This window comes from Oryx dammah, unplaced genomic scaffold (genome assembly GCF_014754425.2).
Source record: "Oryx dammah isolate SB20612 unplaced genomic scaffold, SCBI_Odam_1.1 HiC_scaffold_14, whole genome shotgun sequence".
NCBI classification, from domain to species: Eukaryota; Metazoa; Chordata; class Mammalia; order Artiodactyla; family Bovidae; genus Oryx; species Oryx dammah.
This window is the reverse complement of record NW_024070198.1, coordinates 6,591,687-6,615,577: the sequence shown is the minus strand read 5'-3', so window position 1 is coordinate 6,615,577 and position 23,891 is coordinate 6,591,687. Positions and strand designations below refer to the sequence as shown.

Below are 23,891 nucleotides of genomic sequence, written 5' to 3'. Positions count from 1 at the left end.
TCATTGCTAAGTCTTGTCCAACTCTTTGCAATCCCATGGACTGCAGCACACCAGGCTTCCCTGTCCATCACCAACTCCTGGAGTTTACTCAAACTCATACCCATTGAGTCAGTGATGCCATCCAATCATCTCATCTTCTGTTGCCCCCTTCTCCTCCTGCCCTCAATCTTTCTCAGCATCAGGGTCTTTTCCAGTGAGTCAGCTCTTCATATCAGGAGGCCAAAGTATTGGAGCTTCAAGTTCAGCATCAGTCCCCTCAATGAATGTTTAGAGTTGATTTCTTTTAGAATTGACTGGTTTGAACTCCTAGCTGTCCAAGGGACTCTTAAGAGTCTTCTCAAGCACCTGTAAATTCCTTTCAGCTGTTTCTTATTCTCTTTGTATAATCCACAGTATCTTGAGTTATTCTTCATGGATTGTAGGCATTGCCTAAGTTTGTATGTGTGTCTGGATGAATAGATGGGTGGGTGGATGAATGGAGGGTGGATAATTCAAAATAAATGTAGAAGTTGTTTAATTTTATTGTATTTGGGGCTCATGATCCCTCTGAAGAAATGTATTCATATGTTACTTGCTAGCATAAACCATGAATAATTACAATTTCTAGTTAAAGATAAACAAAAATAATATGACAAACACAAGAGATTTTACCTGAAGTCACAAAGTGTATTATTACATTTTTTTCAATAAAAGAAGTAAAATAATGAAAGGTGCTTCTAAAAGCTTAGACTTAGTATAGGTGTCCCAGTTGGAGGACTAAATTTATGTTTTCTTTTAATAAACATGTTTTAAAGGATCATCCAAGATCCATGTTACAAAAATCTAATGGGCTATAATCTTATACACCTGTCAAATTAAGAGAGCACAAATAACATTTGACAAAAATTTTGCTTAGCACTATTGAAGTGTTTGCAATAGTTTCTGGTTTAAGATTTTACTTTTGACTTATTTTGTTTTAACCTTTAATCATTAAGAATAGATTACCACGTTATTTTACAATGTAATCAAGAAAAAATGTTCTAAAGAAGTTTTGAGATTTTCTCCCATCCTATTCTGAATTGGAAAAAATTCTATTTTAAATATTTTTATACAAGATTTCTAAACAGCATAGTTTAATTGGTGATAGGAGATCATGAAGACTAAATTAACTACTATATATTATTGAATGCATACATGATGTGTGACTATAAAAAGTGTTTTGTAAACCATAAAATTAAATACAAATACTATTGGTTTTTAGCAGCATAGTAATGCTGATCTCTGATGTTTGAACTGCCTTTCTAATAATATCATGGCCTGTTACTCTCTTGATGAAGTCTCCTCATATCACAACAGAGAAATAAAATTATACACTTTTTAGACATACCACTGAGTAATCAACTCCCTTCACAAGGATATTTTGGCTTAATAATGAAAACATCCTAATAGCTGAAATTATTACCCACTGAGTTACTGTCACTACAATGTTCTAAAAGAGACAAACTTCCTGGAATGAGAAACCCAGCCCTTTTAATTGATATTTCTTTTTAAAATTAATTTATTTATTTTAATTGGAGGCTACTTATTTTACAATATTGTGGTGGGTTTTGCCATACATTGGCATGACTCAACCATTGGTGTACATGTGACCCCCATCCCAAACCCCCCTCCCATCCCCCCTCCCCATCCCATCCCTCTAAGTTGTCCCAGCGCACAGGCTTTGAGTGCCCTGTTTCATGCATCAAACTTGGACTGGTCATCAATTTCACCTATAGTAATATACAAAGCAAGAGAGTTCCAGAAAAACATCTATTTCTGCTTTATTGACTATGCCAAAGCCTTTGACTGTGTGGATCACAAAACACTGTGGAAAATTCTGAAAGAGATGGGAATACCAGACCACCTGACCTGCCCCTTGAGAAATCTGTATGCAGGTCAGGAAGCAACAGTTAGAACTGCACATGGAACAACAGACTGGTTCCAAATAGGAAAAGGGGTACGTCAAGGCTGTATATTGTCATGTGCTTATTTAACATCTATGCAGAGTACATCATGAAATGCTGGGCTGGAAGAAGCACAAGCTGGAATCAAGATTGCCGGGAGAAATATCAATAACCTCAGATATGCAGATGACACCACCCTTATGGCAGAAAGTGAAGAGGAACTAAAAAGCCTCTTGATGAAAGTGAAAGAGGAGAGTGAAAAAGTTGGCTTAAAGCTCAACATTCAGAAAATGAAGATCATGGCATCCAATCCCATCGCTCCATGGGAAATAGATAGGGAAACAGTGGAAACAGTGTCAGACTTTATTTTGGGGGGCTCCAAAATCACTGCAGATGGTGATTGCAGCCATGAAATTAAAAGACGCTTACTCCTTGGAAGAAAAGTTATGACCAACCTAGATAGCATATTGAAAAGCAGAGACATTACTTTGCCAACAAAGGTCCGTCTAGTCAAGCCTATGGTATTTCCAGTGGTCATGTATTTATGTGAGAGTTGGACTGTGAAGAGAGCTGAGCACTGAAGAATTGATGCTTTTGAACTGTGGTGTTGGAGAAGACTCTTGAGAGTCCCTTGGACTACAAGGAGATCCAACCAGTCCATTCTGAAGGAGATTAGGCCTGGGATTTCTTTGGAAGGAATGATGCTAAAGCTGAAACTCCAGTACTTTGGCCGCCTCATGTGAAGATTTGACTCATTGGAAAAGACTCTGATGCTGGGAGGGATTGGGGGCAGGAGGAGAAGGGAACAACAGAGGATGAGATGGCTGGATGGCATCACTGACTCGATGGACGTGAGTGTGAGTGAACACTGGGAGTTGGTGATGGACACAGAGGCCTGGCGTGCTGCAGTTCATGGGGTTGCAAAGAGTTGGACACGACTGAGCGACTGAACTGAACTGAATATACATGTTTCAGTGCTATTCTCTCAAATCATCCCACCCTCCCCTTCTCCCACAGAGTCCAAAATTCTGTTCTTTATATCTGTGTCTCTTTGGCTGTTTCACATATGGTGTTGCCATTACCATCTTTCTAAATTCCATATATATGTGTTAATGTACTGTATTGATGTTTTTCTTTCTGACTTACTTCACTCTGTATAATAGGCTCCAGTTTCATCCACCTCATTAGAACTGATTCAAATGTGTTCTTTTTAATAGCTCAGTAATATTCCATTGTATATATGTACCACAGCTTTCTTATCTGCTCATTTGCTGATGGATATCTAGATTGATTCCATATCCGAGCTTTTATAAACAGTGCTGTGATGAACATTGGGGTATACTTGTCTCTTTCAATTCTGGTTTCTTCAGTGTGTTTGCCCAGCGGTGGGATTGGTGGGTCATATGGCACTTCTATTTCCAGTTTTTTAAGGAATCACCACACTGTTCTCCATAGTACCAGTTTGCATTCCCACCAACAGTGTAAGAGGATTCCCTTTTCTCCACACCCTCTCCAGCATTTATTGTTTCTGGAATTTGAGAGCAGCCATTCTGATCGGTGTGAGATGGTACCTGTGGTTTTGATTTGCATCTCTCTGATAATGAGTGATGTTGAGCATCTTTTCATGTGTTTGTTACCCATCTGTATGTCTTCTTTAGTTCTTTGGCCCATTTTTTGATTGGGTCATTTATTTTTCTGGTATTGAGCTGCATGAGCTGCTTATATATTTTTAAGATTAATTCTTTGTCAGTTACCTCATTTGCTTTTTTTTTTTCTCCCATTCTGAAGGCTATCTTTTCACCTTGCTTATAGCTTTCTTTGTTGTGCAAAAGCTTTTAAGTTTAATTAGGTCCCATTTGTTTATTTTTGCTTTTATTCCCGTTACTCTGGGAGGTGGGTCATAGAGGATCTTCCTGTGATTTATGTCAGAGAGTGTTTTGCCTATGGTTTCCTCTAGGAGTTTTTATAATTTTGGGTCTTAAATTTAGATCTTTAATCTATTTTGAGTTTATTTAGTATTCGGTGTTAGATAGTGTTCTAGTTTCATTCCTTTACACGTGTTTCAACCAGTTTTCCCAGAACCACTTGTTAAAGAGATTGTCTTTTCTCCACTGTATATTTTTGCCTCCTTTGTCAAAGATAAGATGTCTATAGATGCAAGGATTTATCACTGGGCTTTCTATTTTGCCCCATAGACCTATATGTCTGTCATTGTGCCAGTACCATACTGTCTTGATGACTGTAGCTTGTAGTATAGTCTGAAGTCAGGCAGGTTGATTCCTCCAGTTCCATTCTTCTTTCTCAAGATTGCTTTGGCCATTCGAGGTTTTTTGTATTTCCATACAAATTGTGAAATTATTTGTTCCAGTTCTGTGAAAAGTGCCATTGGTGGCTTGATAGGGATTGCATTGAATCTGTAGATTGCTTTGGGTAGTATTCTCATTTTCACTATATTGATTCTTCCAACCCATGAACATGGTATATTTCTCCATCTGTGTCATTTTTTATTTCTTTCATCAGTGTTTTATGATTTTCTATATATAGGTCTTTTGTTTCTTTAGGTAGATTTATTCCTAAGTATTTTATTCTTTTCGTCACAGTGGTGAATGGAATTGTTTCCTTAATTTCTGTTTTTTTGTTGTTAGTGTATAGAAATGCAAGTGATTTCTGTGTATTAATTTTATATCCTGCAGCTTTACTATATTAACTGATTAGCTCTAGTAATTTTCTGGTGGTGTCTCTAGGGCTTTCTATGTAAAGGATCATGTCATCTGGAAACTGAGAGTTTTACTTCTTCTTTTCCAATCTGGATTCCTTTTATTTCTTTTTCTTCTCTGATTGCTGTGGCTAAAACTTCCAAAACTATGCTGAATAGCAGTGGTGTGAGAGGGCACCTTTGTCTTGTTCCTGACTTTAGGGGAAATGCTTTCAATTTTTCGCCATTGAGGATAATGTTTGCTATGCGTTTATCATATATGGCTTTTATTATGCTGAGGTATGTTCCTTCTATGCCTGCTTTCTGGAGAGTTTTTATCATAAATAGCTGTTGAATTTTGTCAAAGGCTTTCTCTGCATCTATTGAGATAATCATATGGTTTTTATCTTTCCATTTGTTAATGTGATGTATCACATTGATTGATTTGTAAATATTGAAGAATCCTTGCATCCCTGGGATAAAGCCCACTTGGTCATGATGTATGATCTTTTTAATATATTGTTGGATTCTGTTTGCTAGAATTTGTTGAGGATTTTTGCATCTATGTTCATCAGTGATATTGACCTGTAGTTTTCTTGTGTGGCATCTTTGTCTGGTTTTGGTATTAGGGTGATTGTGGCCTCATAGAATGAATTTGGAAGTTTACCTTCCTCTGCAATTTTCTGGAAGAGTTTGAGTAGGATAGGTGTGAACTCTTCTCTAAATTTTTGGCAGAATTCACCTGTGAAGCCATCTGGTCCTGGACGTTTGTTTGTTGGAAGATTTTTGATTAAAGTTTTGATTTCTGTGCTTGGGATGAGTCTGTTAAGATTTTCTATTTTTTTCTGGTTCATTTTAACAAGATAGCCCCAAACCTATGGGATTCAGTGAAAGCAGTGCTAATACATAGCAATACAAGCTTACCTCAAGAAACAAGAGAAAAATCAAATAAAGAACTTAACTTTACACCTAAAGCAACTAGAAAAAGAAGAAATGAAGAACCCCAGGGTTAGTGGAAGGAAAGAAATAAAAATTAGAGCATAAATAAATGAAAAATAAACAAAGGAGACTATACCAAAAATCAAGAAAACTAAAAGCTGGTTCTTTGAGAAGATAAATAAAATAGACAAACCATTAGCCAGACTTATCAAGAAAAAAAAGGGAGAAGAATCAAATCAACAAAATTAGAAATGAAAATGGAGAGATCACAACAGACAACACAGAAATACAAAGGATCATAAGAGACTACTATCAGCAACTATATGCCAATAAAATGGATAACTTAGAAGAAATGAATGAATTCTTAGAAAAGTATATCTGATATTTCTTAAAGAAAAATTCTATAAATACCATTCTTGATGTGAGTCAAAATTCCCCCCCTCCCTTCTCCTTTTCTTTCTTCCTTTTCTCCCTCCTTTTTAAATCCATTTTTCTCTCCTTCCTTCATTCCTTTTTACTTCCTCTTTCTTTTCCACTCCTTCCTTGAAAGTATGTTTAAACTATAACATTAAGCATAAGAGGGATTTTCCATCTGCTCTTTCTGCCTCAGTACACTAAACTAATCACATGTTGGGGCTTCCCTTGTAGCTCACTTGGCAAAGAATCTGCCTGCAGTGCAGGAGACCCAGGTTCAATCCCTGGATTGGGAAGATCTCCTGGAGAAGGAAATGGCAACCCAGTCCAGTATCCTTGCCTGGAAAATCTCATGGACAGAGGAGCCTGGTGGGCTGCAGTCCATGGGGATTGCAAAGAGTTGGGCAGGACTGAATGACTAACACTTAATCACATGTTATCCACTTCCTTCAAAAAGTTTGGTCAAGATTTGTTAAAGTTTGATTTTACATCCCAAGAAAAGTAGCAGAAAATTGTTTCATACTTAGTGTGTATACAATAAGATTTGCTGTTGAAATTCTCAGAATTAAACTTTTTGCTCATTAATGTTCTCTATATTTATTCTGAAATTATGTCTCACAGTATATGTGAGGTTGACTATTTCATTCTATAATCCTAACATATAACTCATACATGAATTGTGAGTTTGTTTTTTAAAAGAGAATTGAATGATTTTCCTCTAGTTTCTTATATTTGTTATAATTGATAATGTTATAGTTTCTGCTCACTCAGTTAGTGTTTCCAAAACTTTTCATTATAATCCCATTCTGATTAGAACAACTGAAGTCTTTTCCCTTTGTAGTCAAGAAATGTCCTAAGACCCAAGTAAATATTTTAAAAGGCATGTGATATCTAAACTGTTTCAAATGTTTGTTTGGTGAGAGTCCATACAGGTGGCAGGTGTTCCTACAGCATGTCTGTGAGAGGGAGACATGAAACACTAGTTCATACTTGCACCAGGAATGATAAATTCTGTAATGCCATCAATTATGTTTATCAAGATGTCCTAAATTATTCATTGATCAGTGCAGAGATACAGAGACAGTTATTTGGAGCTTATTAATATTGTTCAAAAATGCTACCTAAAAAATGCTTCTTAAACTTTTCTTAAACTTCTAGTTAGCTGTACTGGTTAACTTATTGTTTTAGGAGACTTAGAATATTAGCAGAATGTATTTGTCTCATGTTTCAAAAAATATTATTTGGCCAGGATTGCTTTCTAAATAAAGATTATTTATAAACGGCATATGGTTCAGTTCTAAAGTCAAGATTATAGTTCTGCATATTTTTATTTTGAAAAGAAATTCCATATGTTTAATCTCTAATTGAGAGTATAAATGTAAATGTTTTTTATAGAGTGTTGCCATGACTATTCCTTCATCTCTATGTGTATGTGAGTGTGTATGTCTTTGGGTGTCTGTACTTCTGTGTATAGATGGACACATAGATATTTTATCATGTGTATATGTGTAATGGCCTATTATTTTGTGAAAATATGGCTTATGGAATTTTAAAGAATGAACACATTTGCTTATGTTATAATAGGTTTAAAGTCAACCTATTTTAAATTTATTTTTTATTTTACTTTACAATTCTGTATTGGTTTTGCCATACATTGACATGAATCCACCACGGGTGTACATGCGTTCCCAAACATGAACCCCCCTCCCACCCCCCTCCCCACAACATCTCTCTGGGTCATCCCTGCGTACCAGCCCCAAGCGTGCCATATCCTGCATCAGACATAGACTGGTGATTCGATTCTTACATGATATTATACATGTTTCAATGGCTCGTAGTTTCATTGAGTTAGACAAGGTTGTGATCCAGGTGATCAGATTGGTTAGTTTTCTGTGACTGTGGTTTTCAGTCTGTCTGCCCTCTGATGGATAAGGGTAAGAGGCTTATGGAAGCTTCCTGATCGGAGAGACTGACTGAGGGGGACACTGGGTCTTGTTCCGATGGGCGGGGCTGTGCTCAGTAAATCTCTAATCCAATTTTCTCTTGATGGGTGGAGCTGTGTTCCCTCCCTGCTATTTGAAAGTGAAGTTGCTCAGCCCTGTCCCACTCCTACCAGGCTCCCCTGTCCGTGGGATTTTCCAGGTAATAGTACTGGAGTGGGTTGCCATTTCCTTCTCCAGGGGATCTTCCCAACCCAGGGCTCGAACCCAGGTCTCCCACATTGTAAACAAACGCTTTACCGTCTGAGCCACCAGGGAAGTCCCCGGAGCTAGCAGAGGAGCCAGGCGTGCTGGGAGCAAGGGGATAGGCTCCGGCCGGCGAGCCGGAAGACCCGCGAGGTGAGGAAGCCTGGAGCGGGGGTCGGAAAGGCGCTCACCGGGCCGGGAAACCCCACCGCCCGGTCCCGCCCGCGGCGAGGATGCCGATGGCGCACACACCCTCGGTCCACGAGGGTCGCAGCGCGCCGCCGCCACCGCTTCGAGGGACGAGCGAGAAGGGCGGCGGGCCCCCCTCCTCCAGCCCACCCCCCGCGAGCCTGCCCTCCCCGGCGGCGGCCGACGCGCGCCCTCGGCGTCCGTCCGTCCGTCCACCCGCCCCGGAGGGGTGGGGGATGCCGGGCGGCGAGGACACGGCGACCGGCCCGCGGGGACACACGGGGGACCCGACCCGCGCTCGGGCGGGCGGCGGCGCGGCGGGGGTCACGGGCGCTCCCCCTCGTCCAGCACGCGACGGCGGCGGCGGCGAAATGGGAAAGGCCCGGGGGCGGCGGGCGGGAAGCGAGACACGCCAGGGCGCGGCCGGGGAGCCCCCCAGAGGCGCAGAGCGCTCGCGCCGCATACCGGCCGCCCCCGCGGCCCTCACCCGCGCAAGGCCCCCCGCCCCGCGCCCTTGCCCAGGGCTCGCGGGGGCGCTGCTCCGCCCGGGGACGCCACTGGCCGAGGCAGGCCGGGGGACCACCCCCACGTGAGGCGAGGCCGGCTCGGTCCCAGGCAGGCGAAGGGAAGGCGGGCGGTCGCAGGCGCGGGACGAGGAGAGGCCGGCGGCGGCGGGGAGGGGCCGGCAAGCGCGCACGGCGCGGGCGCGGGCACCGTCCGGGGAGCAGAGAAGAACGGGACGCGCCGGCCACCAGGAGAACCAGCGCGGGACCCACCGCCACCCACACACGAGGGCGGTCCTGGGACGCCGGCCGGCCCGGCCATTCCCGGAGCGGGCCCCGCCGCCAGGGCTGGTGAGCGGTCCGCCCGTCTTCCTCCATCCGTCCTCAACGACGGATCCATTTTCCATCTACTCTGACCTGAGGCTCGACATCCTGGGGACAACGCTCTCCAACGAGGCGGCCCAGACCGTGACTGCCCGCCGCCACTGGCTGCGGCTAGGCTGAACTACAATGGCTTAGTTTCATTGAGTTAGACAAGGCTGTGGTTCCTGCGATCAGATTGGCTAGTTTTCTGTGATTATGGTTTCAGTGTGTCTGCCCTCTGCTGCTCTCTACCAACAGCTACCATCCTGGGTTTCTCTTACCTTGGACATGGGGTATCTCTTAAGGGCTGCTCCAGCAAAGTGCAGCCGCTGCTCCTTACCTTAGACGAGGGGTATCTCCTCACGGCCACCCCTCCTGGCCTTGAATAGGGAGTAGCTCCTCTTGGCCCTCCTCACCCCTGCAGCCACCACCCCTTGGACGTGGGGTTGCTCCTCTCAGCCTTCACCCCTGACCTCAGGCATCGGGTAGCACCTCTCAGCCGCCGCCCCTGACATCGGGCGTGGGGTAGCTCCTCTTGCAGCTGCCCTGACCTCCGGTGTGGGGTAGCTCCTCTTGGACACTGCCCTGACCTCGGGCATGCATTAACTCCTGTCGGCTGCCACCCCTGACCTTGGGCGTGGGGTAGCTCCTCTCAGCGGCTGCCTCTGACCTCGGACATGGTCATGTGTAGTTGATACATGAATAGAGATGTTGGTAAATAGAATGTAATGGCAGGAATCTGACCAGGAGGATGAAGATCTGAAATCAAATTAGACAGCCTTCTCTAGCTCAAAGAAACTAAGCCATGCCCTGTGGGGCCACCCAAGACAGGCGGATCATGGTGCAGAGGTCTGACAGAATGTGGTCCACTGGAGGACGGACTGGCAAACCACTTTAGTATTCTTGCCTTGAGAAACCCATGAACAGTATGAAAAGACAAAATGATAGGATACTGAAAGGGGAACTCCCCGGGTCAGTAGGTGCCCAATATGCTACTGGAGATCAGTGGAGAAATAACTCTAGAAAGAATAAAGGAATGGAGCCAAAGCAAAAACAATACCCAGCTGTGGATGCGACTGGTGATAGAAGCAAGGTCCGATGATGTAAAGAGCAATGTTGCATAGGAACCTGGAATGTTAGGTCCATGAATCAAGGCAAATTGGAAGTGGTCAAACAAGAGATGGCAAGGGTGAACGTTGACATTCTAGCAATCAGCGAACTACAATGGACTAGAATGGGAAAATTTAACAAAGATGACCATTATATCTACTACTGTGGGCAGGAATCCCTTAGAAGAAATGGAGTAGCCATCATAGTCAACAGAAGAGTCCAAAACGCAGTACTTGGATGCTCTCTCAAAAACGAAAGAATGATCTCTGTTCATTTTCAAGGCAAACCATTCAATATCACGGTAATCCAAGCCTATGCCCCAACCACTAACGCTGAAGAAGCTGAAGTTGAACAGTTCTATGAAGACCTACAAGACCTTTAGAACTAACACCCAAAAAAGATGTCCTTTTCATTATAGGGGACTGGAATGCAAAAGTAGGAAGTCAAGAAACACCTGGAGTAACAGGCAAATTTGGCCTTGGAGTACAGAATCAGCAGGGCAAAGACTAATACAGTTTTGCCATGAGAACACACTGGTCATAGCAAACACTCTCTTCCAACAACACAAGAGAAGACTCTACACATGGACATCACCAGATGGTCAACACCAAAATCAGATTGATTCTAGTTTTTGCAGTCAAAGATGGAGAAGCGCTATACAGTCAGCAAAAACAAGACCAGGATCCGACTGTGGCTCAGATCATGAACTCCTTATTGCCAAATTCAGACTTAAATTGAAGAAAGTGGGGAAAACCACTAGACCATTCAGGTATGACCTAAGTCAAATCCCTTATGATTATACAATAAGTGAGAAATAGACTTAAGGGACTAGATCTGATAGACAGAGTGCCTGATGAACTATGGATGGAGGTTTGTGACATTGTACAGGAGGCAGGGATCAACACCATCCCCATGGAAAAGAAATGCAAAAAAAGCAAAATGGCTATCTGAGGAGGCCTTACAAATAGTTGTGAAAAGAGAAGCAAAAAGCAAAGGAGAAAAGGAAAGATATAAGCATCTGAATGCAGAGTTCCAAAGAATAGCAAGGAGGGATAAGAAAGCCTCCCTCAGCAATCAATGCAAAGAAATAAGAGGCAAACAACAGAATGGGAAAGACTAGAGATCTCTTCAAGAAAATTAGAGACACCAAGGGAACATTTCATGCAAAAAATGGGCTCGATAAAGGACAGAAATGGTATGGACCTAACAGAAGCAGAAGATATTAAGAAGAGGTGGCAAGAATACACAGAAGAACTGTACAAAAAAGATCTTCATTACCAAGATAATCACGATGGTGTGATCACTCACCTAGAGCCAGACATCCTGGAATGTGAAGTCAAGTGGGCCTTAGAAAGCATCACTATGAACAAAGCTAGTGGAGGTGATGGAATTCCAGTGGAGCTCTTTCAAATCCTGAAAGATGATGCTGTGAAAGTGCTGCACTCAATATGCCAGCAAACTTGGAAAACTCAGCAGTGGCCACAGGACTGGAAAAGGTCAGTTTTCATTCCAATCCCAAAGAAAGGCAACGCCAAAGAATGCTCAAACTACTGCACAATTGCACTCATCTCACACACTAGTAAAGTAATGCTCAAAATTCTCCAAGCCAGGCTTCAACAATACATGAACTGCGAACTTCCAGATAGATATTCAAGCTGGTTTTAGAAAAGGGAGAAGAACCAGAGATCAAATTGCCAACATCCACTGAATCATGGAAAAGGCAAGAGAGTTCCAGAAAAACATCTATTTCTGCTTTATTGACTATGCCAAAGCCTTTGACTGTGTGGATCACAATAAACTGTGGAAAATTCTGAAAGAGATGGGAATACCAGACCATCTGACCTGCCTCTTGAGAAACCTATATGCAGGTCAGGAAGCAACAGTTAGAACTGGACATGGAACAACAGACTGGTTCCAAATAGGAAAAGGAGTATGTCAAAGCTGCATATTGTCACCCTGCTTATTTAACTTATATGCAGAGTACATCATGAGAAACGCTGGACTGGAACAAGCACAAGCTGGAATCAAGATTGCCGGGAGAAATATCAATAACCTCAGATATGCAGATGACACCACCCTTATGGCAGAAAGTGAAGAGGAACAAAAAAGCCTCTTGATGAAAGTGAAAGAGGAGAGTGAAAAAGTTGGCTTAAAGCTCAACATTTAGAAAATGAAGATCATGGCATCTGGTCCCAATACTTCATGGCAGATACATGGAGAAACAGTGGAAACAGTGTCAGACTTTAGTTTTGGGGGCTCCAAAATCACTGCAGATGGTGACTGCAGCCATGAAATTAAAAGACGCTTCCTCCTTGGAAGGAAAGTTATGACAAACTAGATAGCATATTGAAAAGCAGAGATATTACTTTGCCAACAAAGGTCCATCTAGACAAGGCTATGGTTTTTCCAGTGGTCATGTATTTATGTGAGAGTTGGACTGTGAAGAAATCTGAGCGCCAAAGAATTGATGCTTTTGAACTGTGGTGTTGGAGAAGACTCTTGAAAGTCCCTTAGACTGCAAGGAGATCGAACCAGTCCATCCTAAAGGAGATCAGTCCTGAGTGTTCATTGGAAGGACTGATGCTAAAGCTGAAACCAATTTTTGGCCACCTCATGCAAAGAGTTGACTCACTGGAAAGGACCCTGATGCTGGGAGGGATTGGGGGCAGGAGGAGAAGGGGACGACCGAGGATGAGATGACTGGATGGCATGACCAACTTGGTGGACATGAGTTTGAGTGAACTCCGAGAGTTGGTGATGGACAGGGAGGCCTGGGGTGCTGTGATTCATGGGGTCACAAAGAGTCAAACATGACTGAGCAACTGAACTGAACTGAACTGAAACTACCGTGGAGGTAATCAAGATAATGGTATCAGAAGATCTCATGCATGTACTTCTGCACTCACTGCCACCTACCCTGCAGCAGGCCACCACTGCCCCACGCCTCTGCTGAAGACTCCTGGACACTCCCGGACGAGTCTGGGTCAGTCTCTAGTGGGGTCATTGCTCTGATACCTGATTGTGGTTTATATCATGAATTCCTTATTGCCAGATTCAGACTTAAATTGAAGAAAGTAGGGAAAACTACTAGACCATTCAGGTATGACCTAAACCAAATCCCTTATGATTATACAGTCCAGGTGAGAAATAGATTCAAGGGATTAGGTCTGATGAGATATGGATGAAGATTCATTACATTGTATAGGAGACAGGGATCAAGATCATCCCTTCCAAAGAAATAAAGGAAAACAATAGAATGGGAATGATTAGAGATCTCTTCAAGAAAATTAGAGATAACAAGGGTACATTTTTTGCAAAGATGGGCACAATATAAATCAGATATGGTACGGCCCTAACACAAGCAGAAGATACTAAGAAGAGGTGGCAAGAATACACAGAAGAACTGTACAAAAAAAGAGATTCATGACCCAGAGAGTCACAATAGTATGATCACTCACCTAGAGCCAGATATCCTGGAATGTGAAGTCAAGTGGACCTTAGGAAGCATCACTATAAACAAAGCTAGTGGAGGTGATAGGATTCCAAATGAGCTATTTCAAATCCTAAAAGATGATGCTATGTAAGTGCTGCACTCAGTAATGCCAGCAAATATAGAAAACTCAGCAGTGGCTACAGGACTGGAAAAGGTCAGTTTTCATTCCAATCCCTAAGAAAGGCAATGCCAAAGAATGCTCAAAGTACCACACAATTGCATGCATCTCACTGCTTGTAAAGTAATGCTCAAAATCCTACAAGCCAGGCTTCAACCATGAACTTCCAGATGTTCAGCTGATTTTAGAAGAGGCAGAGGGACCAGAGACCAACTTGCCAACATCTGTTGTATTTTTGAAAAGGCAAGAGAGTTCCAGAAAAACACCTATTTCTGCTTTATTGACTATGCCAAAGCCTTTTACTGTGTGAATCACAACAAATTGTGGAAAATTCTTAAAGAGATGGGAGTACCAGACCACCTGACCTGCCTCCTGAGAAACCTTTATACAGGTCAGGAAGCAACAGCTAGAACTGGACATGGAACAATAGACTGGTTCTAAATAGGAAAAGGAGTACACAAGGCTGTATATTGTCACTGTGCTTATTTAACTTATATCCAGGGTACATCATGAGAAATACTGGACAGGATGAAGCACAAACTGGAATCAAAATTGCTCAGAGAAATATCAATAACCTCAGATATGCGGATGACACCTCCCTTATGGCAGAAAGCAAAGAAGAACTAAAGAGCCTCTTGATGAAAGTGAAAGAGGAAAGTGGAAAAGTTGGCTTAAAACTTAACATTCAGAAAACTAAAGTCATGGCATCTGGTTACATCACTTCATGGCAAATAGGGAAACAATGGAAACAGTGGCAGATTTTATTTTGGGGGACTCTAAGATCACTGCCAAAGCCTTTGACTGTGTGGATCACAATAAACTGTGCAAAATTCTGAAAGAGATGGGAATACCAGACCACCTAACCTGCCTCTTGAGAAATCTATATGCAGGTCAGAAAGCAACAGTTAGAACTGGACACGGAACAACAGACTGGTTCCAAATAGGAAAAGGAGTACGTCAAGGCTGTATATTTTCACCCTGCTTATTTAACTTCTATGCAGAGTACATCATGAGAAACGCTGGGCTGGAAGAAGCTCAAGCTGGAATCAAGATTGCCAGGAGAAATTTCAGTAACCTCAGATATGCAGATGACACCTCCCTTATGGAAGAAAAGTGAAGAGGAACTAAAGAGCCTTTTGATGAAAGTGAAAGAGGACAGTGAAAAAGTTGGCTTAAAGCTCAACATTCAGAAAACTAAAATCAATAGCACCTGGTTCCATCACTTCATAGCAAATAGATGGGGAAACAGTGGAAACAGTGTCAGATTTTATTTTCTTTGGGCTCCAAAGTCACTGTAGATAGTGATTTCAGCCATGAAATTAAAAGACACTTACTCCTTGGAAGGAAAGTTATGTCCAACCTAGATAGCATATTCAAAAGCAGAGACATTACTTTGCCAACAAAAGTCCGCCTAGTCAAGGCTATGGTTTTCCCAGTGGTCATGTATGGATGTGAGAGTTGGACTGTGAAGAAAGCTGAGCACTGAAGAATTGATGCTTTTGAACTGTGGTGTTGGAGAAGACTCTTGAGAGTCCCTTGGACAGCAAGGAGATCCAACCAGTCCATTCTAAAGGAGATCAGTCCTGGGTGCTCATTGGAAGGAATGATGGTGAGGCTGAAACTCCAATACTTTGGCCACCTCATGAGAAGAGTTGACTCATTGGAAAAGACCCTGATGCTGGGAGTGATTGGGGGCAGGAGGAGAAGGGAAAGACAGAGGATGAGATGGCTGGATGTCATCACCGACCCGATGCAGAAGAATTTTTGTGAACTCCAAGAGTTGGTGATGGACAGGGAGGCCTAGTGTTCTGTGATTCTTGGGGTCATAGTTTCAGACACGACTGAGTGACTGAACTGAACTGAACTGAATATCACTGCAGATGGTGACTGCATCCATGAAATTAAAAGACACTTGCTCCTTGGAAGAAAAGTTATGACCAACTCAGGCAGCATATTAAAAAGCTGTCATTACTTTGCCAACAAAATTCCATCTCGTCAAAGCTATGGTTCTAATAGTCGTGTATGGATGTGAGAGTTGGATGTAAAGAAATCTGAGTCTCAAGGAATTGATGCTTTTGAAACTGTGGTGTTAGAGAAGCCTCTTGAGAGTCCCTTGACAGCAAGGAGATCCAACCAGTCCATCCTAATTCAGGAAATTAGTCCTGAATATTCATTGAAAGGACTGATGCTAAATTTAAACTCCAATACTTTGGCCACCTGTTGCTAATAACTGACTCATTGGCAAAAACGCTGATGCTGGGAAAGACTGACGGTTGGAGGAGAAGGGGACAACAGAGGATGAGATGGTTGGATGGCATCACCGACTTGATGGACATGAGTTTGAATAAACTCTGGGAGTTGGTGAAGGACAGAGAAGCCTGGTGTTCTGTAGTCCATGGGGTCTCAAAGAGTCTGACAGGACTGAGCAACTGAACTGAACTGAACTGAACTCAAGGAGGAAGACAGGAATTTTTGTAACTATTTGAATTTTCAAATTGCTATGCATTTTAAATATTTAAGAAAACAATGTATTGATAGTTCCGAGTTTTTTTGAAAAGCTACGTTTTAGTAGTTCTTGCTCTTGTTTTTACCCCTTAATTCTCCTTTTTCCTCTGTTAGTGCCTTTTCACGATGTTTAGATTTGGTTGTGTTTAAAATATGTAAGTATTATAAAGGAAAGGATGGGTATCAGAGAAAATGGATTAAAATTCTAAACTACTATCATTTTGGATAAATAACTTAAACTCTCTGTGTTTAAATTTCATATTATTTATGAAAATAGGAAATCAACCAGATATTACCATTTTTTTCATAATTAAAGATATGTATTTTACTTTACAACGTAAGCCCATTGCACTTTAAGGAGTTTCTCAAAGAAAGATTTCTCTAATAATAACTAAAATATTCAATAAGAAAATGGGCAGTTTTACCACATAAAGAACAATGGCCAAAATCATATTTTAACCATTCTCAACCATGGAGATTACATTTATCATTTATTTTATCATTAATTATATTTTTGAAACTTTTATATGGACTGCTGCCTATTGCTCATTCATGCACATTCATTCATTTGACCTTAATTAATAAGTTCATTTTACCTTTTCATACTGTTCATGGGCTTCTCAAGGCAAGAATACTGAAGTAGTTTGCCATTCCCTTGCTTTTGAACTGTGGTGTTGAAGAAGACTCTTGAAAGTACCTTGGACTGCAAGGAGATCCAACCAGTTCATCCGAAAGGAGATAGTCCTGGGTGTTCATTGAAGGACTGATGTTGAAGCTGAATCTCCAATGCTTTTGCTACCTGATGCAAAAAGCTGACTCATTTGAAAAGGCACTGATACTGGGAAAGATTGAGGGCAGGAGGAGAAGGGGACAGGAGATGAGATGGTTAGATGGCATCACCGACTCAATGGACATGGGTTTGGGTGAACTCCAGAAGTTGATGATGGACAGGGAGGCCTGGCGTGCTGCAGTCCTTGGGGTCGCAAAGAGTTGGACACGACTGAGCAACTGAAGTGAACTGAATGTGTTCATTGTAGAAAACTTGATACTCCATAGAATGCAATTCTTGATTTTTTGACTTTTTGTCTGGTCATTGTCTTTTGTTTCCTTTTTGTATTAAAAATACTTAGTATAAAGACTTTCCTGGTGGACTTGTGGGTTAAACTTCACCTTTCAATGCAGGATCCCTGGTGGGGTAGCTAAGACCCACATGCCTTGCAGCCAAAAACCAAAAGATAAAACAGAAGCAGTATTGTAACAAATTCAACAGAGACTATAAAAATGGACCACATCAAAGGGAAAAAAAGGAAGAAAAGAAATACTTGGTATATTTAGCCCAGCAATCTAGTTACCCTGTTCCACAGATGAGATCACTACCCAAGGGCCTGATGTAATAGCTACTCGTTTCCCCTTCCAGTCAGCCCCCAAGCAGAGTGTCAATTTTCCCTTAATAGGTTATTTTTTTTAAGTGCGTGTAAAAATGACAAAGCAACATTTAAATTTAAATTAGCAAACATCCTACACGTTCCATGCATGTTTTGTTTTATAATACTCACTACACACAAGGTGTTGGAGAAGACTCTAGAGAGTCTCTTGGACTGCAAGGAGATCCAACCAGTCCATTCTAAAGGATATCAGTCCTGCTTGTTCATTGGAAGGACTGATGCTAAAGCTGAAACTCCAATACTTTGGTCACCTGATCAGAAGAGTTGACTCATTGGAAAAGACCCTGACGATGGGAGGGATTGGGAGCAGGAGGACAAGGGGACGACAGAGGATGAGATGGCTGGATGGCATGACCAACTTGATGGACATGAGTTTGAGTGAACTCCGGGAGTTGGTGATGGACAGGGAGGCCTGGTGTGCTGTGATTCATGGGGTCGCAAAGAATCAACATGACTGAGCAACTGAACTGAACTGAACTGGCAAGCAAAGCCATTTGCATGTATTAACATTATAGAGGTTAAAATTAAAATGTAAAATCTCACAGCACTTTAAAAGACGTTTCCTGCTCTCAGTTTATATCATTATCTGATATGTCTCTTTATAATGTGCTGATATTAAACGTTTAAATTCATTTTTATTTAGATCCTTTCAGATTGTTTCAGTATGTCATTGACTATGCTGTCATTGTTACCACTTTGGTGAGGATTTATCCTAATCACAGCTTTTTTCCTCTCTGACAGCTCTTTCAAACATTTGATTGGAGGATTAGATGATGTTTCTAATAAAGCATATGAAGATGCAGAAGCTAAAGCAAAGTAAGTGAAAATCTGATGGGCCCTAATTTTGATTTTTAAAACATGGTTTTGAATAGACATAAGGTCAAATATTTTGTTGAACTTAAAGCTCAACATTCTGTTGGAAAGAAAGTAACTACTTATGAGTGAAAATAAGTAAACTGCTCAAGATAATTATTACATGGTATGCTTACTTAGTATGTCTCTCCTTAAATATGAAACCTTAATTTGGTGAGGAAGACCATCTGTACAAGGGAAAATGATTAGTTTAAAATCCAGTACAAATAATTGAATATAAACAAATGCATTATTTCTTTCACTGAAAACACTTTTTGAATGAATTGTGGTTGAGCTCACCAGTTTGTGAAATTGTATGAAAAATAATAAGGCTGGAAATATTTCCTCATGTGAGTACACTGCTGCTTTACATTGAACTTTGTCAGTGAAAACTAATCAGTTGATCTAAGAAAGAAGTGGAAAATTTTGTTAGAGCCAAACTTGAGTTATAACCTGGAAGAACATCTCAGAAAGCTCTGAGAACTGTTCCTGCCCACCAGAAGTCAAAGCACCATTAATGTAAGTTTTTTTTGGACAGAGGGCTGTACATCAAATGACATATTTTTGACATAATCCAGATTTAAGTGACATATGACCCCTTAAAAATTCAAGTAGGAAAGTTATCTTTAAGGAGTTGTTTTATTGTGCTAGGAGAATGTTGCTCTTTCTGGCTGGTCAGGTATTTCTGCTAGTGGGGTAGGTTTGGTCAATACATGATACAGATACACAAGACATATTGCGGGGAGAAAGGAAACCAAAGGGCAGAGAAAACTTTTTGTTTGAATTTTTCTTGTCTTGCCATAAAATATAAATTTTATTTCACAACTTGTGTTGTTAAGTTATGATTTGAGATAGTACATAAAGTTATGAGATAGTACATATACCACAGTATTTTTACATAACAGTACATTTTTATCTACTAGAATAATTTACTTTAAAACAAAGCTTAACTTTTTTTTTAAACAAAAATGTGAAGTAATTTCAGATTGACTATTTTCTGCAAAAAATTTATGTTAATTTTTTAAAAAGTATACTCTATATAATCCTGTTCTTTCTCCCAGGAAGGTAACCTGAGTAAATACAATTTTGTATTTGATATCATATAGGATACAGGAAGGTTTGAATCCACTAATATTGGTGACTAGATGGTGCAGGAGAAGAATCTGATTGGTTGGTCTTGTAGTAACCTACAAAAGGATAAAATAATTTCTTTTGCCTTGAGAATCTATGAAGATTAAAAATTTGGACTAGAACTAAATAATTATTATAATTCATTTTGACAGATAAAGTTCTATTATTTTCAAAGCTATATATATATATTCAGATTTTCTTCTCTATATAATTTGTTTTTGTTTCCTCTGCTCTTTGGAGGGACATAGACCTACATCTCAGAGAAGGCAATGGCACCCCACTCCAGTACTCTTGCCTGGAAAATCCCATGGACGGAGGAGCCTGCTAGGCTGCAGTCCATGGGGTCACTAAGAGTCGGACATGACTGAGCGACTTCACTTTCAATTTTCACTTTCCACTTTCATGCATTGGAGAAGGAAATGGCAACCCACTCCAGTGTTCTTGCCTGGAGAATCCCAGGGACGGGGGAGCCTGGTGGGCTTCCGTCTATGGGGTCGCACAGAGTCGGACACGACTGAAGCGACTCAGCAGCAGCAGCAGCAGACTTGCATCCTGTAGTCAGGTACCAGCAGTACCTCTGCTAAGATTTCCTGAGGAAACTACACTAAGCCAGTGTTAACACTCAACAAGCTCCACATAGTCATCAGTATTTCCTATACTGTGACTGATTGGTATGAATTTTCTGGTTTTCTACTTTAGGTTAAAATACATATGAATGCTAAAGTTAGACTTTAGTTTCTGGTATTTGCATTAATCATCCTGAGATGGCAGAGGAGAGTCATTTAATGTTCCTTATCAGTTTTAAAGTTATAAAACTTGGTTATTATTAGACTTTATCCCTAAAGGAACATTTTCTTGCTATCTGAATGCTCATATTTATAATTTCTGTCAGCAAAGTTTTTCTTGAGTTTATATCTTTAAATAAGGTTACTATGGATCATTTTATATATATTTATATTTATGTATATATACTCACACATTTCATTTTATATACATTTTATGTGTACAATTAGTGATAGTCTTTAAAGTTTATCTAAAATAGTACTTGAGCAATCTAAATATTTGTAGAGTTACTGGAAAAAGTTGAAGGTCTTTTAAACTGAAATATATCTTTGGTCTACTTCTGTTTCTCTGTTACATTTTAGACAGATTCTCTAATGAATGTTTTTCCTATTTATTCTACCCAAAGTCAAGGTCAGTCACTGGCTTAAAACTGATCAGTGGTGGGAAAGCAATTATGAATGTTATATCCTTCTGAGTGTACTGTGGAGAAGGCAGTGGCACCCCACTCCAGTACTTTTGCCTGGAAAATCCCATGGACGGGAGAGCCTGGTGGGCTGCAGTCTATGGGGTCGCTACTAGTCAGACGCGACTGAGCGACTTCACTTTCACTTTTCACTTTCTGGCAGTGTACTGCTGGCCTTACAAAGGTTAAGTTATGTATATGTCTCATCAATTCTGGGCATTTATGGGTTCACTAGCACATGCTTTAACTAAAGGGAGGCTGCTGCTACTGCTGCTAAGTCGCTTCAGTCGTGTCCGACTCCGCGCGACCCCATAGACAGCAGCCCACCAGGCTTCCCCGTCCCTAGGATTCTCCAGGCAAGAACACTGGAGTGGATCGCCATTTCCTTCTCCAGTGCATGAAAGTGAAAAGTGAACGGGAAGTCGCTCAGTCGTGTCCAACTCCTCGCGACCCCATGGACTGTAGCCCACCAGGCTCTTCCGTCCATGGGATTTTCCGGGCAAGAGTACTGGAGTGGGGTGCCATTGCCTTCTCCAAGGTAGGCAGGAAAGCAAATCTATTGAGATTCAGATTCAGACAATTAGAAGATAGGTATAGCAACAGGTCTTCCCACTGGAAGAGAATCCATCAATACAAAAAAACATGACTGAATGAGAGCTAGAAGCCTCAGGTTCTACTCTTGGCTCTGTTATTGCCAACCAACTAATTCTGGTCCTGTCTTAACATCTGTCTCTCAGTCTCATTATCTTATCTCTACAATGTTATTTAGTGATTTAATTAATGGCAATATATAAAACTACTTGGTAAATTATAAAGGGCTCTACAAGTAGATGGTATTATTTGTAGAAGTATTCACTGGAAATTTACTCTAATGTATTTGACTAGATGGTTTGATTTTCAGACAATTTATTGCAGATCTATTATATAGAACAAGTTATATCTGAGACAGTACTCTTTAATCTTATGTAGGCAAACTTGTCTCAATTTAGTAGCATATTGTAAAACTAAACCTAGCCTGGAAATTATCTGTATCATTTTAATAAAATAGAAACATTTAGTTAAAAGAAAGTTCAATTATTATTAAAGAACCAAAAAGGGCAATAAAATGATGACCTGCATGTAAATGTTGTTCTTTGAAGTATAAATTTAATGGATTATAAATTAATCATTATATTTATACTTGCATATAAATCAACTAGGATAAATTAGTTTGAATTTTTCTATTCAGTTAATAATAAATCCAAGTGAAAACATAACCCACATACCTTAACAATGATTATTATTTAGAAAAAGGAAATAGCTTGATGAAAAATGAAAGGCTAAGACCATTGAACTAAATTCTAGAGAGATGAATAATGTGCATTTTATTCTTCGAAATAACTATAATTACTGGAGGAGGTGTTGTAATGCTTTTTACACGGTTAGCATTTTATAGCTTTCTAATAAATAATCAACATCTAAAAATTTCTGAAGTTGAAAGCGTCTTTTTAATTAGGTGTCTTATCGCTCAGAGTAGGAAAACTGTTAAATTATTCCCCAGGGAGGATTTTTAAGTTGAACTAACATGTTTAAACATCTATTTGTGACAGCACTGTTTTCTCTTCCTATTGGATTTCTTTCCCTCCAGCACATTGTGACTTCACTTTGTATTTAAGGAACTTATGAGGTTTGCCAGCACTGCAGGGGATAGGAAAAGGCTCCAATTGATCTAAATTCCCTGGGTAATTTTGTTAATGCCTCTGGGTTTCTATATAGATCACAAATTCTGCACCATTTAAAACTGAGATGATGATTTGGCTACCCAGTGTAAGCTTTATTCTTTCAAGGTCCCCTTGACTGTGCAAAATCCACTAAAGATAAGATTAATATTTTGTAAAACCCAACTAAAATGATCATGTTATTTATTCATGTGAAATTATTGTTGGCATTGTCTCACTGACTATGCCTATTTGGGTAAAAAGAAAAAAGGTAGAACTGATAGTAAAGATGGATTCAATTGAGACATTTAGAAACTCAGTTGTAGAAACTTAGCTGTTAGCACAGTCAGGATTCAGTGGCAGAAAACAGACCATATCTTTCAGAGAAACCATACCAAGTGTTCAGTTTGAATGGCTGGTCCAGAAAATTTGACTTGAAAGAAATATCCCAGGGAAATGTTTCTCAAAACTCTTCTCCAAAAAAAACAAAACAAAACAAAACTATTCTACTGTAGAATATGTGCCCTGAGATATATTTCCTAGAAAGAAAATTATCCATGACAGAAACTTTACCTCTACCGCATGTTTAAGCTTATCTTAATTGCTGTTAATTATCCACTAAGGGCTTCTCCTTTTTAAAATATGAAGTTATAATAAAAAAGACATTAGATGAAACAACCTCAGATTGAAGGTAAAGCTCATTAAATCTTATTTAGAGCAGAAAGTAGCATGTATGATGAAAGGTATTTTCATTAGAGGAAAGGAATTTTAATTACATTATTTTCCTTAAAGACTATGTTTTTATTCATTTAATAGACATTTAGAAACATGCTTATGATAAGTTAAGGATTGTACTTTACAGTGTGCATACAAAACAGAAAACATTTTCTAATAGTAAGGGTCTTGCAATTTAGTGGGGAGACTGATGTGTAATTCAATAATTATTTTCAATATTTACTTCTAGGTTATGATACTTCTTGTGATAAAGCCCTGTTTGGGTAGAGAGACTGATCTCCATATTTATATCCTGTCTTATTAAAAAATAACCATGCAGAAAATCAAATAGAAAAAAGCACATATTCT

General features: G+C 40.3%; 1 protein-coding gene across 3 annotated transcripts in view; it reads left to right on the top strand.

Moving 5' to 3' along the window:
• The window catches only part of PRKG1 (protein kinase cGMP-dependent 1), a 1,378,000-nt gene that overhangs the window by 1,237,500 nt on the left and 116,609 nt on the right, over nucleotides 1-23,891 (top strand). For all 3 annotated transcript variants that reach the window (XM_040254675.1, XM_040254674.1, XM_040254676.1), the window contains one exon: nucleotides 18,624-18,698. In XM_040254675.1, coding sequence (XP_040110609.1) covers nucleotides 18,624-18,698 — 75 coding nt within the window. The remainder of the gene's footprint in view (nucleotides 1-18,623; nucleotides 18,699-23,891) is intronic.